Below are 17,323 nucleotides of genomic sequence, written 5' to 3' on the forward strand. Positions count from 1 at the left end.
ACACTGAAAACGAAGGGAAAATTGTAAGACACCTTCTTTCAGAGAACGAAGGGGAAAAAAATCCCATAAAGTAACAAGAATCAGATTTCACATTGGCAACAATGGATGCCAAAAGGAAAAACCAAACTACTGAGGGAAAATTATTGTTACCATCAATTTCCATAGGTATAAAAATTGTAAAGAGTAAGGGTAAAATAAATACAGATAAACATGGATCTTTTGAAATAATTCCTTGAATTTGTACTTAGTAAAAATGGCCAAAAATTATTAATAAGGCCAATAATTACAAAGACATAAGATGGGTAGGGATGGATTGGGAGTTTAAGATTAGCAGATGCAAACTCACATATGGATAATTGACAAGGTCCTACTGCATAGCACAGGGAACTATATTCACTTCCTAGGATAAGCCATAATGGAAAAGAATATATACGTATGTATAACCAAATCACTTTGTTGTACAGCAGAAATTAACACGACATTGTAAATCAACTATACTTCAATAAAATAAAAAGGTTTTAGAAGGCATAAGAAACAGTGAGGAACCAAGAAACTATTAAGGTTAAATTTTATTGTAAAAATATTCTGATATTAATGGGAGTGTCATGTAGACAAAGATGTAATATATGCTAGAGTCCTTGTCTGTTGAGCAGAAAAGTAACTGTATTGATTCTACCTTTTAAAAAAAAAAAACTTTTTGTTATGAAAATTTGCAAGAATACATAAAAATAGAGAAAACAAACTTTACTATACCCATCATCTGGATGTAACAATTTTTCACATTTGCCATATTCCTATAGTATTTTAAAGCAATTTCCAGATATTTTGGAACTTCACCTCTAAATATTCCAGAATGCATCTCTAAAAAGTAACTTTTTTATATAACCCCAATGCCATTTTGGCACCTAACAATATATTTTTTAGTATCATTTAATATCTACTCAGATTTAAAGTTCTCATTATCCCTTAAATCCTTTTTACCTTGTTCAGACCACACCCATACATAGCATTTTGTTGGTATACCTCTTCCGTTCCTTTTATTTTGAAGAGCCCTCCAGCTCTTGCCAATGCAAAAAGAAAAAAAAAAAATACAAAATCCCACAAAGTGAAAAATTCCAAATTTGTTCATGCAATTAACTTGAGTAAAGAGACAAGGTCAGTTTGTAATTAACTTGTGAAGAGACCAGGTCATAAAATGACTGACAATCTATGTTTGACTGTCTCCTTATAGAAGCATTTAACTTGTTCACTAGCCATAACATTAGTAAGAATTTTGATCTAACGGCTTGATTTGTTTCAAGTTTAACATTGTTGTTAGACGTAGGTCTAAGTAGTGGTGGGCACTCCACATTACAGTTGGTCATGAAACCTATTATGTCAAGTAGATGATTTTTAGAGATGCTAAATTTTAATCAGGTTCAGATGGTGACAATCTGACTGCCCCCCCCCATTGCAAAGTGAGGTACCTTATCACTAGCAAATTATCTAGAGGATGAGACTCTGTACTTTGATAAAATTACTCTTTAATTTTAAAGAGGGTAATGAAAAGAGAGTAAAAAAAAGTAAATGAGAAACCAATTAGACATTAACAAAATAAGAACGCTGCATCTCTAGGAGCTAGAAAAAGAAAATATAGCAGAAGGAATGAGCTTATTTAAGAGAAACAGACATTGATGAATCAGGAAAAATTACATTTGACCAATAAACAACCCAAACGCTGTTCTAGGAAAAGATCAATAAAACAGACAAATATTTGGCAAGTCAGACGAAAAGGAAAAAGAGAAAGCAACAGGGGATATGTAAAATATTCTAAGAGAAAAATACAGGCCAGAAAATAGGGGTGAAATTTTGAGCATTTATAAATGACTAGGTTGGTGCCAAAAGAAATTTTAAAATCAGAATTAGTCAATATGAGAAACTGATCTATTACATGAATGAGCAAAATTAGTCCATTAATGAATGTAATTCACATTAACAGATTGGAGGGGAAAATCATGAAAATGCTAATAGCTAACACTGATATAAAAATTGCTATGTGCCAGGTACTGTTCTGCTTTAAACTTACTCATTTAATTTCCATAAATGCTACAATGGGACCTGACTATTTAATCCCACTCCTCATTAAAATTATAAAGAGAAGTATGTTCTAGGGACAAAAAGAAGCATCACTATTCTAAAAAAATTGAAGTATACACTGGAATCTATAGAAAGGATTACTCTTGATGATAGTATTAGAACTTTTCATATCAAATGTCAAATTCAACTCAAAATAACAGAAATGATTTCACAAGTAACTTGTGCAGTTCCAGGAAATTCATCTAGATTGGCAATACCTGGATCCGAGGTTGCCTGGATCTGAGGTACAAAAGGTTATTCAATTTGGAAGGATATAATAATTTTGAAATAGTAACACATTCTGGTGTATATAAACTAAGAATCAATTTTAAAAGTTCACATACAATTTTTCCAGAAATATTTCAGATGCACTTCATCAATTGATTCGGCCCAATTTCCTCCCAGTTGATTCAAGATGACTGTGAATCTGGAAAAATCAGGATTGCCTCCTCTTCCATGACATCCCACTTTTTTTTGCCTCCCCACTCCATCATCCCCCTTACTCATAATTTGCTTCTGCTTCCAACAAGGTGTTGCCTGAAGAATTTCAGGATCTCTCTCCAGGCATGCTCCTGGGCTGCTGCATGAGCAACAGGGTCCCCTCCCCAGAGCAGGGGGAGGGGAAAACCGCGGGTCCTAGACCCGTAGCACAGGGGCCCATAGGGCGGCTCTATGAGGTGGCCTGCCCCAGGGTAGAGCAGCATCCTTCCATTGCTTCTCCCGTGACTTTGGAGCTGGCCCAGGGCCTGCTCAGCATAGTCTCTGCTATTGAGGCATTCATCATCCTCCCCTATAATGAAGAGGATCTGGCCCTGAGATTTTTCAATAGGAAGCACACTTTGTTGATTCAGTTCATCTCGGGGATCCCCCATGCAGTGGCGAAGGCGCACAGCCCCCGAGGCGTTGACTTCCATGCGTTCCAGAAATGAGGGAATGGGTGTTAAAACCAGATCCCGGTACCTGAGTGGAACTTCAAAGATGGCATTGCTCCCATTGATGCAGACAGTGGCTACCACCTGCTTCAGGTAGCAGGCCATGGCCAGCCCAATCTCTGCACCTTTGCTCACAGAGATCACTCCAATTCCTGGCTTTTGGATCTAAAGAACAAAATAAAGGGAACCTATTACAAGCCAGACTCTGAGAAGGAGCTGTCCTATAAGCTCCTATAAGACCAATACAGCATTCTGATGAGAAGAGTCAGAACATGTTGGGTGGGGGTGAGGATCCTGGCACTAGGGTTTCCAGCTTCAGTGACACACAGAGAACACTACCTAGTAACTCTCCTGGAGCCTTATTGTCTTAAGGGGTGGTAATATTACCTACCTTGCAGGAACAAAATGAAGACCAAGCGAAACCATAGAAATAAAAACTCTTCATCAAAAACAGTGTTCTATAAGGCCAAAAGATGTCTAAATGCACCAGCAACATTCAATATCACGGGAGCAGAGGCAGGTAAGCTTTCTGAAGCATCAGATTCTTCTCTCCAGCTAGGGAAAGAAGTGCCCTGCTTTCTTTCTAATGTCGGGTAAGTGGAATTCATATTTAACTAGCATTTTATAGCTACAAAGGATCCAAGGGCTACTCCTGTAAGCACTGGGAGTATAAAGGTAAAAGACTGAGAGAGGACAAGATGGCGGAGGAGTAGGGGGACACGCTCGCCCTCTCCCACAAACACAACAAAAAAAGCACATCTACAGAAGAAATGACTCGCACAGAACAACAACCAATCGCTGGCAGAGGAACCTAAACTCCAATAACGGCAAGAAGTTCGTGACATTATTGGGCAGAACGGGAGAAAAGAGGAGAGTGAGAGAAGGTGAATCCGAGCGGGACGGGCGCTCGAAAGGGAACTGCGGAGGAGAAAGGGATCCCGCACCCTGGAAAGTCTCCTACCGGGCGAAAGATCAAACGAACCGGAGGAATCTCCAGATGCAGAGAAGAGTGTAGCAGTAAGTCGGAGTACGGAAAAACGGATCAAGAACCCAACGGACCATCTGAACTACGGGCACAGTCACCAAAAATTGAGACGCCTGGGTGGGGGCTGGGCACCGAATCCTCGGCTCCAGAGATTAGTCCCCAGGCTAGGGGGGCGGGGAAGAGCGGAAACTGCTTGGGAGGTCTCTAAACCATTTGACGGGGCAGAGACTGCCTGGGTGACTAGAAAACAAAGCTGTCACAGAGGAAGGGAGCAATACTCTAGGGGCGGGGAAGTGGAAAGCCGCCTCAGAGGGAACCTGGGAGAAGAGCCTGGTCTGCGCCCGTGCTGGGGAGGGGAGAGAAGAAGGGGTGGGTCCCCATAGAATACCCCCCACGCCACAGCAAGCTTCAGGCCCGCTAGCTAGCAGAAAGCTGTGCTTCCCAGTGCATTCCCTCCCCCACCCCCGCCACCCCCTACGCTCTCGCGGAACCTGGGGCTGCCTGCCATCCAGGAGGGCTGGCCTCAACAATTGCCTGAAGCCTACCACCGCAGGGGCTCTCCCTGCACAGGCCTGCTTGCCCTTTGGAGGGGCTACACTTCCACAGAGCAGCACCAAACACCACCAGCCCCCTAGAAAAGGCCTGCAGCCCAGAAAAGCTAGAACAAGCCTAGCCAGGCCGTGAATAGATCGACCTAATTCTCCAACGGTTTTTCTGAGACGGGCTCCCCCGGGGAGGAGCCTCTTGAGTCTCCAAGGGCCTTGCTACACGCCCAAGACCCCAGGGGGTGCTAAGACCTAGTGGACCAGCTGCATAGTACTGCCAGCTCCAGGCAGGACCCCCTGCAGCCCAGAAAAGCTGCAACAAGCCTGGCCGACTTGGGAAAAGATCTCAGACGGTCTTTCTGAATCGGGCTGCCCTGGGGAGGAGCCTCTTGAGTCTCCAAGGGCCCTGCTACCCGCCCAAGACCCCAAGGGGTGCTGAGACCTAGTGGACCAGCTGCATAGGACTGCCAGCTCCAGGCAGGACCCCCTGCAGCCCAGAAAAGCTGCAACAAGCCTGGCCGAATCGGGAAAAGATCTCAGACGGTCTTTCTGAGTCGGGCTGTCCTGGGGAGGAGCCTCTTGAGTCTCCAAGGGCCCTGCTACCCGCCCAAGACCCCAGGGGGTGCTGAGACCTAGTGGACCAGCTGCATAGGACTGCCAGCTCCAGGCAGGACCCCCTGCAGCCCAGAAAAGCTGCAACAAGCCTGGCCGAATCGGGAAAAGATCTCAGACGGTCTTTCTGAATCGGGCTGCCCTGGGGAGGAGCCTCTTGAGTCTCCAAGGGCCCTACTACCTGCCCAAGCCCCCAGGGAATGCTGAGACCTAGTGGACCAGCTGCATAGGACTGCCAGCTCCAGGCAGGACCCCCTGCAGCCCAGAAAAGCTGCAACAAGCCTGGCCGACTTGGGAAAAGATCTCAGACGGTCTTTCTGAGTCGGGCTGCCCTGGGGAGGAGCCTCTTGAGTCTCCAAAGGCCCTGCTACCCGCCCAAGACCCCAAGGGGTGCTGAGACCTAGTGGACCAGCTGCATAGGACTGCCAGCTCCAGGCAGGACCCCCTGCAGCCCAGAAAAGCTGCAACAAGCCTGGCCGAATCGGGAAAAGATCTCAGACGGTCTTTCTGAATCGGGCTGCCCTGGGGAGGAGCCTCTTGAGTCTCCAAGGGCCCTACTACCTGCCCAAGCCCCCAGGGAATGCTGAGACCTAGTGGACCAGCTGCATAGGACTGCCAGCTCCAGGCAGGACCCCCTGCAGCCCAGAAAAGCTGCAACAAGCCTGGCCGACTTGGGAAAAGATCTCAGACGGTCTTTCTGAGTCGGGCTGCCCTGGGGAGGAGCCTCTTGAGTCTCCAAAGGCCCTGCTACCCGCCCAAGACCCCAAGGGGTGCTGAGACCTAGTGGACCAGCTGCATAGGACTGCCAGCTCCAGGCAGGACCCCCTGCAGCCCAGAAAAGCTGCAACAAGCCTGGCCGAATCGGGAAAAGATCTCAGACGGTCTTTCTGAGTCGGGCTGCCCTGGAGAGGAACCTCTTGAGTCTCCAAGGGCCCTGCTACCCGCCCAAGACCCCAGGGGGTGCTGAGAACCAAGTGAAATCTGCTACCATCGTGGGGTGGACCTCCCAGTCCTGTCTGCCCTCAGGAAGTCCTCCTTTGCTTCAAAGAAACACTGTTAGTCCCATCAACACTCCAGAAAAGCCACACTGCCTCAAAAAAGATTGACCAACAATGACAGCCCTCAGGAAATATTCCAGGGCAGTGACAAGGCAAACACTACCCCATAACGGAGAGTACAACTCCCTCAGGAGAAAGAAGACAACAAGCAAGATGAAGAAGCTGAGAAACCATCCCCAGTCAAACCAACAGGAGAACTCACCTAAAACAGTCAACAATGAAACAGATCTCTGCAGTCAGACAGACCTGGAGTTCAAAAGAGAAATACTGAAAATACTGAAGGAATTAAGAGAAGATATGAACAGTAATGCAGATACCCTCAGAAAGGAGCTAGAAAATATAAGGAGGAGCCAAGAAAAACTAGAACATTCATTTGCAGAGATGCAAACTGAACTAGGGGCAGTAAAAACCAGAATGAATAATGCAGAAGAACGAATCAGTGATATGGAAGATAGAATAATGGAAATCACTCAATCTGGTCAACAGACAGAAAACCGAATCAAAAAACTGGAAAGCAATATAAGAGACCTATGGGATAATATAAAACGGGCCAATCTACGCATAATAGGAATTCCAGAAGGAGTAGAAAAAGATAAGGGAATGGAAACTATATTTGAAGAAATTATCGCTGGAAACTTCCCAAATCTAAAGGATACTGGATTCAAGATACAAGAAGCACAGAGGGCCCCAAACAAACTGAACCCAAACAGACCCACACCAAGACACATCATAATAAAAATGGCAAAAGTTAGTGATAAAGAGAGGATCCTAAAGGCAGCAAGAGAAAAACAGAATGTTACCTACAAGGGAACCCCCATAAGAATATCAGCTGATTTCTCTACAGAAACACTACAGGCCAGGAGGGAATGGCAAGAGATATTTAAAGTGCTCAAAGGAAAAAATATGCAACCTAGAATACTCTATCCAGCAAGAATATCATTTAAAATAGAAGGGGAAATAAAAATTTTTCCCAACAAACAAAAACTTAAAGAATACAGCAACACAAAACCCAGGTTAAAGGAAATATTGAAAGGGCTTCTCTAAACCAAAAAGAAAGGAAGGAAAGGGAAGAAAAAAGAAAAGAAAAAAAAAAAAAAAGAAGAAGAAGAAGAGGAAGAACTAGGACTGAGGAAGATGCAATCAGAGAGCAGTCACTCAAATAAGCCAGCATACAGATTTAATCATGAACATGCTTCAAACAAAATAAAATTAAAAAGAAAAAAATAAAAGAGTCATCAAAACCATAAAATGTGGGCAAGGGATGTTAGGAGGTAAATGATCCTTTTTGTTTGTATGTATGTCTCTCTTCTTAATTTTAATATAATAATGAAGTGTTTGAACTTACAGGACCATCAAGCTAAAACACAATTATAGGAAGGGGTTAGCATACTTAAAAAACAGGGCAACCAGAAGCCAAAACCAAGTATTGCATTCGCAAAAAATGAAAAAAAAAAAAAACACTCAAGCAGATAATAACCAGAGACCATCCAACCAAAAAAAAAAAAAAAAAAGAAGAATGGAGAACCATAGAATCAACTGGAACAAGAGGTTCAAAATGGCAATAAATAATCATCTATCAATTATCACCTTAAATGTCAATGGACTGAATGCTCCAATCAAAAGACACAGAGTGGCTGAGTGGATAAAAAGGCAAAAACCTTCAATATGCTGCCTACAAGAAACTCACCTTAGGACAAAAGATACATATAGATTGAAAGTGAAATGGTGGGGAAAAGTATTTCATGCCAATAGACATGACAGAAAAGCAGGAGTTGCAATGCTCATATCAGACAAAATAGACTTTAAAACAAAAGACATAAAGAAAGACAAAGAAGGACACTATTTAATGATTAAGGGATCCATCCAAGGAGAGGATGTTACTATCATCAACATATATGCCCCAAACATAGGAGCACCCAGATACATACAACAAATATTAACAGACATAAAGGGAGATATTGATGAGAATACAATCATAGTAGGAGACCTTAATACCCCCCTCACATCAATGGACAGATCCTCTAGACAGAAAACCAATAAAGCAACAGAGATCCTAAAGGAAACAATAGAAAAGTTAGACTTAATTGATATCTTCAGGACACTACATCCAAAAAAATCAGAATACACATTCTTCTCAAATGCTCATGGAACATTCTCAAGAATCGACCACATATTGGGACATAAAGCGAATCTCAATAAATTTAGGAGCATAGAAATTATCTCAAGTATCTTCTCTGACCACAATGCCATGAAATTAGAAATCAACCATGGGAAAAGGAAAGAGAAAAAACCTACTCCATGGAGACTAAACAACATGCTACTAAAAAACCAATGGGTCAATGAGGAAATCAAGAAGGAAATTAAAAACTATCTTGAAACAAATGATAATGAAGACACAACCTCTCAAAATCTATGGGATGCTGCGAAAGCAGTGCTCAGAGGGAAATTTATAGCAATCCAGGCCTTTCTCAAAAAAGAAGAAAGATCCCAAATTGACAACTTAACCCTCCACCTAAATGACTTAGAAAAAGAAGAACAAAGAAGTCCTAAAGTCAGCAGAAGGAAGGAAATTATAAAGATCAAAGAAGAAATCAATAAAATAGAGACTCAAAAAACAATAGAGAAAATTAATAAAACCAAGAGCTGGTTCTTTGAAAAGGTGAACAAAATTGATAAACCCCTGGCCAGACTCACTAAAAAGAGGAGAGAAAGAACCCAAATCACCAAAATTATAAATGAAAAAGGAGAAATCACAACGGATACAGCAGAAATACAAAAAACCATAAGAGAATACTATGAACAACTATATGGTAATAAGTTTGACAATCTGGAAGAAATGGACAATTTTCTAGAATCTTACAGCCTGCCAAAACTGAATCAAGCAGAAACAGACCAACTGAACAGACCAATCACTAGAAATGAAATTGAAGAGGTCATAAAATCACTCCCTACAAATAAAAGTCCAGGACCAGATGGCTTCACAGGTGAATTCTATCAAACATATAAAGAGGAATTGGTGCCCATCCTCCTTAAACTCTTTCAAAAGGTTGAAGAAGAAGGAATACTCCCAAAGACATTCTATGAGGCCACCATCACCCTCATTCCAAAACCAGGCAGAGATACCACCAAAAAAGAAAACTATCGGCCAATATCATTGATGAATATAGATGCAAAAATTCTCAACAAAATCTTAGCCAACCGAATCCAAGAACATATCAAAAAAATTATACACCATGACCAGGTTGGGTTCATCCCAGGTTCAAAAGGATGGTTCAACATACGCAAATCAATCAACATCATACACCACATTAACAAAAAAAAAGTCAAAAATCATATGATCATCTCAATAGATGCAGAAAAAGCATTTGACAAAGTTCAACATCCATTCATGATCAAGACCCTCGCCAAAGTGGGTATAGAGGGAACATTCCTGAATATAATCAAAGCCATTTATGATAAACCCACAGCAAATATAATCCTCAATGGGGAAAAACTGAAAGCCTTCTCACTCAAATCTGGAACAAGACAGGGATGCCCACTCTCACCACTGCTCTTCAACATAGTTTTGGAAGTCTTAGCCACAGCAATTAGACAAACAAAAGAAATCAAAGGCATCCATATAGGAAGAGAAGAGATCAAACTGTCACTGTATGCAGATGACATGATTCTATACCTAGAAAACCCTAAGAACTCAACCCCAAAACTCCTTGAACTGATTAATAAATTCAGCAAAGTGGCAGGATATAAGATTAACATTCAGAAGTCAGTTGCATTTCTGTATACCAGCAATGAAACATTAGAAAAGGAATACAAAAATACGATACCTTTTAAAATTGTACCTCACAAAATCAAATACCTCGGAATACACCTAACCAAAGAGGTAAAGGACCTATATGCCGAGAACTATAAAACCTTAATCAAAGAAATCAAAGAAGATGTAAAAAAATGGAAAGATATTCCATGTTCCTGGATTGGAAAAATCAATATTGTGAAAATGGCCATCCTACCCAAAGCAATCTACAAATTCAATGCAATCCCTATCAAATTACCCAGGACATTTTTCACAGAACTAGAACAAACAATCCAAACACAAAAGACCCAGAATCGCCAAAGCAATCCTGAGAAACAAAAACCAAGCAGGAGGCATCACTCTCCCAGACTTCAAGAAATACTACAAAGCCACAGTCATCAAAACAGTGTGGTACTGGTATCAAAACAGACAGACAGACCAATGGAACAGAATAGAGAATCTGGAAATTAACCCTGACACCTATGGTCAATTAATCTTTGACAAGGGAGGCAAGAACATAAAATGGGAAAAAGAAAGTCTATTCAGCAAGCATTGCTGGGAAACCTGGACAGCTGCATGCAAAGCAATGAAACTAGAACACACCCTCACACCATGCACAAAAATAAACTCCAAATGGCTGAAAGACTTCAATATACGACAGGACACCATCAAACTCCTAGAAGAAAACATAGGCAAAACACCCTCTGACATCAACATCATGAATATTTTCTCAGGTCAGTCTCCCAAAGCAATAGAAATTAGAGCAAAAATAAACCCATGGGACCTCATCAAACTGAAAAGCTTTTGCACAGCAAAGGAAACCCAAAAGAAAACAAAAAGACAACTTACAGAATGGGAGAAAATAGTTTCAAATGATGCAACTGACAAGGGCTTAATCTCTAGAATATATAAACAACTTATACAACTCAACAGCAAAAAAACCAGTCAATCAATGGAAAATTGGGCAAAAGACCTGAATAGACATTTCTCCAAAGAAGATATACAGATGGCCAACAAACACATGAAAAAATGCTCAACATCGCTGATTATAAGAGAAATGCAAATCAAAACTACCATGAGATACCACCTCACACCAGTCAGAATGGCCATCATTAATAAATCCACAAATAACAAGTGCTGGAGGGGCTGTGGAGAAAAGGGAACCCTCCTGCACTGTTGGTGGGAATGTAAACTGGTACAGCCACTATGGAGAACAGTTTGGAGATACCTTAGAAATCTATACATAGACCTTCCATATGACCCTGCAATCCCACTCTTGGGCATCTATCCGGACAAAGCTCTACTTAAAAGAGACACATGCACCCGCATGTTCATTGCAGCACTATTCACAATAGCCAGGACATGGAAACAATCCAAATGTCCATCGACAGAGGATTGGATTCGGAAGATGTGGTATATATACACAATGGAATACTACTCAGCCATAAAAAAGGATGACATCATGCCATTTGCAGCAACATGGATGGAACTAGAGAATCTCATACTGAGTGAAATGAGCCAGAAAGACAAAGACAAATACCATATGATATCACTTATAACTGGAATCTAATATCCAGCACAAATGAACATCTCCTCAGAAAAGAAAATCATGGACTTGGAGAAGAGACTTGTGGTTGCCTGATGGGAGGGGGAGGGAGTGGGAGGGATCGGGAGCTTGGGCTTATCAGTCACAACGTAGAATAGATTTACAAGGAGATCCCGCTGAATAGCATTGAGAACTATGTCTAGATACTCATGTTGCAACAGAAGAAATGGTGGGGGAAAAACTGTAATTGTAATGTATACATGTAAGGATAACCTGACCCCCTTGCTGTACAGTGGGAAAATAAAATTAAAAAAAAAATAAAAAAAGAAAGGACAAAAAAAAAAAAAAAAAAAAAAAAGGTAAAAGACTTGGATTCCATAAATGATTGCATTGCACTGCCCAGTCCAATAGCAAAAGCAGTAGGTCACAGGAGGGACTCCTTACTTTATAGTAGGCTGTGGAAGCAGAGGGAAAGGAGGAAGCCTATGACCAATGAGAGGGGGAAGGGAATTCTGGACAAACAGCAGCAAATACCTAGCAACCCATGTTTATCTGGCTCATAACTGTAACCCCAGTACATTTCTGTCATCAGAAAAAAAAAAAAAACATAAACTTTCAAAAGAGATCATTCTGAGATCCAATTTTTTTGAGCTCTACTTCAATAGGTATAAGTGGGGCCAAGAATCTGATACTATAAAATACCCCCAATCTGATACTATAAAATACCCCGTGTGCACCCATGTTTGGGAACCATCCATGTGAGGAATGGATCAGGGAGTGGGGGTTAGGGGGTTACACCTGGAGACAGGAAATTAATTAATGCACTCTTTCCCCTTCACTGGTATTGATGATGAGGGACCAGACTAAAACAATGGCAGGGAGGATGAGGAGGGTGTGATGTACAAAGAAAGAACCTAAAACCCTTTGAGATGGGTTGAGGGTGTGGGGAAAGGGAGAAGGAAGGAACCAGCTGGGCACAGGTGACGAGGTGGATTTACTGAGAGTTTGCTATATGCTAGGCCCTCTAGGTGCTTTACACATACTAGCTCAGTCCTTCCAACAGGAAAATGGAGATTCAGCAAGTTTAATTCTCACTCAAGTTGACAACAGTATCAAGGGTGGGAGGTGGACCTGTCCTGCTGAACCTAAATACAAACTGAATTTTGGCACTCGCCCCTTCCCCTCAGAAAATGTCACAAATAGTTACATTTAAGTTGCACGAAAATAAAAAATTAACTCGAAAGCATTTTATCCGGGATTTAATTCTAGGCAGTCCTTTAAATATACTCAGAAAAATCACACATACACTTGATAATGATGGGGGATCCTGGTGATGCTCCAATAGGAAATGCATCCTATCTCTTCTTGAGAAGACTCAAGGCTCTCCAGGATGAGAATGTACCAGTCATGGAGTCAGGACGACTTAGTGGTCAGGAGCAAAGACATGGCCAGAAGGGCTCCGTCACTTACTTAAGTGAGGTGAGGATGCCTTCTCACCTGCAAAGTGAGGACCATGTCAAGAGTACTTCCTTCACAAGGTGAGTGTGAGCATTAAATGAGATGGGGCATGTGAAGCAGTTAGCATAGAGGCTAACCTAAGAGTCACCTCATAAACGTTAGGTGCTATGATTGTTTTACCATGTCGGGTTGAACCTCAAGAAATACTTGATGTTTGGACATTCTTCAACTAGAAAATGAATGGCATCCTAATACACCCACCATTTATTGTCTTCTGTGTGCCTGTAAGCGCTAAGCTGATCCTCATCAACCCAACAATCCTACAAGGAGATATCACTATCTCCAAGTGTAAAGAGACTGCTGCAATAGCCAGAACAGGTATTCGAGATTTTTTTTCTGTAATATTGCCAGGTAAACGGGAAAGTATTTTAGGTACCTTGGGATGAGCCAGTAGCAAGTTGGCAGCTTCCTCAAAATAGTCCAGGTCCACCTCCTGCAGCTGGTTGGGCAGGTCGTCATAGGCAAAATATGCTAAGGCCAGCGCTGCAAAGCCATGAGCAGCCAAAAGACCAGCTCGATATTCAAGTAGACCCCCGATGCCCCCAAACAAGTCGATGATTCCTGGGAAAGGGCCTTCCCCTAAGAGAACAAAGACAGAAGGGAATGGGATCAGAAAGAGTAACAGGAGGGTCAAGTAGGAAGCAGTGAAAGTTCAGGCTGAGCAGAATGAATTCCATCTTTACACACACAACAAAATGGCATGTTACTTTTAAAATCTTACTGGATCTCACTTGGATAAAGGAATTCTGACTTTCATACAAGCTTTGTTATACAAATACAAAAACAAAAACAAAAAACAGGAAGGAAGATATTCTAAGTCCAGCATTTTTAAGTTTAGAAAGGAAAGATAAAAGTTACTTTTCGTTATTTTGTTCAGGTTACTCTGACAAAACAACGTTTTTGTTGGATTTCTTTTCCTAAAAGCACTCTAAATGCAACTTGCTAAATCCTCACTGCTCATCATATTGGAAACCCTTAATCTATGCATTTAGGAAGTTTTGTCAGAAAACATTTTTAACGTGCAGTATTTAAAAGAATCATATGTACTGCTCTTAAAACATAATTCAAATGCATGTACTGACTACCAAATGGGGATGGAAACTAGTTTTGCAAAAAACACCTAATTTTGCATGATAATGCATTGGATCTTGCTGGTTTAAAACACAGTATTTTGGGCCATTAAAAAAAATGGGAAATAATGGTTCCCCAATATTTGATGCCCCTTTTTTGTGTTTTCTTTCCATCACAATGTTATCCATATCACCAAGTTTAGTCTCACCTGGAGGCAGGAAAAGGGCTCCTCGCACCCGCCCTTCTCGGATCATCAGCCGCTGCACCCCAGGGCTGGAGAACCAGCGTTGCAGCTCCAGGCTGGCCCTGGGCTGAACCACACCCGACTTTTGCAAATAAACTGAGTCATATAGATCCAGGGTGATCCAAAAGGGGCTGTTCATCACCTCCAGCTTAAGCAGCCCCCCAAAAGGCTTCTCAGGCTTCAGAGACCAGAAGAGGCCCATCGGATGGACCCCCACAAAGTCACCTCCCAAGGCAGGATCCTGCTCCAGGTCCAGCTCACCAGCCTCATTAGCCCTGTAGAAGGCTCTGGACTGGAACAGATTCCCCTTCTCATCCTTCAGCGATGCCATGAGGGTCACCACCTGCAGTGGGGCCAGGCCCATCACTCGGATGTGCACTGGCTCATCTGCAAGGGCACTTGCTGGGGTGGCTGTCAGCTGGAACATTGGCAACCTGCAAAGAGACCAAGCAGAATTTCCTGCCCTGCAGTGGAGAGGAGACTCTGTGTTGGAGACAGATTCCAAGGAAGAGACCCAGGCGAGGCTTAAATTAGGTCTGGCCAAGGTAGACTTCTGGGAACTAGTGCAAAATACACAAGATATTTAGAGGAGGGGAAATAAGGTGGGCAGAGAGTGCTCATTATTCTCATTTCATGTATGAGGAAACAGGCTAAGTGGTGTGCTCCAAGTCTTGTAAATAATTAATAGTAGAACTGGAAATTCAAGCTAGGTCTGACACCACAGCCCCCTCCTATCTTATCCATGGCGACACTGTGATAAATGTTAGTTTTGTGGTTCTGAGTAAGTTGAGCTTCAGTTCTGCACTTGAGATCTTTCCCATATGACCTATTTCACAGGTGTTTGTTAGGATCCAAGTGGGTAATGCAGGATTAAGCGTTTATAGGAAGGCTCAGTGCTTCTTTTCACCTTTCTTGCCTATATAAATAAGCAAAATGTTAGCGTGTTGTTTCTTTCCTTTTTTCCTCTTTTTTGGTTTCCAAGCTCTTCCTGCCATTTTAAGACCAACCACCAGCTCTTTTCAAAGTTCCCATTATTTGTTCTTTTTAAAAGAAAACAAAACTTCATGACCTGCTTTTGTGGCTTTCCAATGGAGTGATAAATGTCAACAGTTGTTTGTAGTAAAAAGACTGTAATATAAGTTTATCAACTGCTTCATATTTGGCTCCTTTAAGAGCAAAATGTGTGGGTATTCTCTCATTTCTTCCTCTCTCCTTCCCTTGCATCTTTCTCGCCTTTCTTCCAGACTTCATCCACAAAGGATTTGAATCTTTTTATAAGAGAAATAATAAAATAAAATAGGATCTGAGAAATAAGAAAAAGAATCAGAAATACTAAAGTGACAGCCAAAGGGAAAAAGGCAATCTGTCAGTTCTATTATTGTAATCCTTCTCATAGAAAACGCTACCGGTTTTTTTCAAGGGAAAGGAAAAAGTGCAGCCTTTTCATCTTTTTGCCAAAAGAAATTTCTTATATGAGACTTTGACATAGGTACACATCATTTGTTTCAGTAATATCTTCACACAAATTGTAGCAATAGGTACCCCATCATGAAGCTTGATTCTCTAGGGGATCCCTGATTTTATTTTATAGAGAAGGCAAAACAAAGGCTTTAGGGTTTAGATTTGTGCGCAGAAAAGATTCTGAAGAAAATAAACTGGCCCTGGCAATGCACAGGCAGAAGAGAGGCTTGATGTGCAGTTCTTCACTGTTGAAAGGGGGCCACTGGAAGAAAGAGAGGGTCAAGGGAAAGTGCATTTTGTGCTTCCTTTCAAAAAGTGATTTTATGCAAAGGATACCACACCTTCCCACTTGGTCCCTCATCAAAAACCAGCATTACTAACCATTTCATGTAAAGCTAAACTCAAGGTCAATGGAATGATTTTGACTAAATAGGATAGTCGTGAAATGAATGTTTTCCCTCAATACCAACAGAGTTCTTGGCAGACCAACTGGCATCAGTTCAACCTTCCTATGTCACTCCTTTGTGCTAGGGAGATGGGGCACATAATATGGGTAACAGCATCTCATGGGACATTTCAGTGCTTCCTTGATATCTTCTGATCTGGTCCTTCCTATAAGCCTCCGTTATCTTCTTTTCTTTCTTCCCAAGAAGAGAGATCATTTAGAAGGGAGACTTGATTGCCCTATTCCACAAATCCTTTCCCAACTCTTCTTCTCAAAACGTCCATATCATGTATGGACTCAATACATTGCGTTTTATTTCCAAACTGAATAAATTTCTTTTTTTTTTTTTTTGCCATTTCTTGGGCCGCTCCCACGGCATATGGAGGTTCCCAGGCTAGGGGTCCAATCGGAGTTGTAGCTGCCAGCCTATGCCAGAGCCACAGCAATGCAGGATCTGAGCTGCGTCTGCAACCTACACCACAGCTCACGGCAACGCCGGATCGTCAACCCACTGAGCAAGGGCAGGGATCGAACCCGCAACCTCATGGTTCCTAGTCGGGTTCGTTAACCACTGCGCCACAACGGAAACTCCCTGAATTAATTTCAATTCATCCACAAAACCGACCTCCAGCATGCATCCCACATGTGGTCTTATCCTCCCAACTGGACCTCAGACTCCTCAAGGGCACCAACAATGTGTTAAAACTTTAGGGATCCTGTTGCTACTCAAACAGTGAATTATGCAATGTACATGTTTCTGAGTTATGAGATTCATAACAGAGGCAGAAAAAAATAGCACCAAAAATGTCATTGAAATACTCTATGTACACATAGTGCTTTTGTAACATAAACTATTAGGGCTTCTATCCAAGTCATAGCTCCTCTTTATCTGAGAATTGCCCCGTAAAACCCAGAACTGGACGCTCAGCAGCTATGTTTAGACCATGTGACCTCCATCCTGGATTTGGGCAGAATACCTAATGCAGGATGGGCCAGGGATG

The 17,323-nt window shown here is 42.1% G+C and overlaps 1 protein-coding gene and 1 long non-coding RNA gene across 2 annotated transcripts; one reads left to right on the top strand and one right to left on the bottom strand.

Moving 5' to 3' along the window:
* LOC100515185 (acyl-coenzyme A amino acid N-acyltransferase 2) lies at nucleotides 552-15,043 on the bottom strand. The gene is made up of 3 exons (XM_003122044.5): nucleotides 14,381-15,043; nucleotides 13,478-13,680; nucleotides 552-3,212 (listed from the first exon to the last, which is right to left on the bottom strand). The coding sequence occupies exons 1-3, from the start codon at nucleotides 14,841-14,843 to the stop codon at nucleotides 2,619-2,621; spliced, it is 1,260 nt and encodes a 419-aa protein (XP_003122092.2). The 5' UTR covers nucleotides 14,844-15,043; the 3' UTR covers nucleotides 552-2,618.
* Nucleotides 3,219-12,546, top strand: LOC110255995. The gene is made up of 2 exons (XR_002337091.1): nucleotides 3,219-3,722; nucleotides 11,943-12,546. It is a non-coding gene; the product is annotated as an uncharacterized LOC110255995 (long non-coding RNA).

Source organism: Sus scrofa, chromosome 1 (assembly GCF_000003025.6).
Source record: "Sus scrofa isolate TJ Tabasco breed Duroc chromosome 1, Sscrofa11.1, whole genome shotgun sequence".
In the NCBI taxonomy this organism is placed as follows: Eukaryota; Metazoa; Chordata; class Mammalia; order Artiodactyla; family Suidae; genus Sus; species Sus scrofa.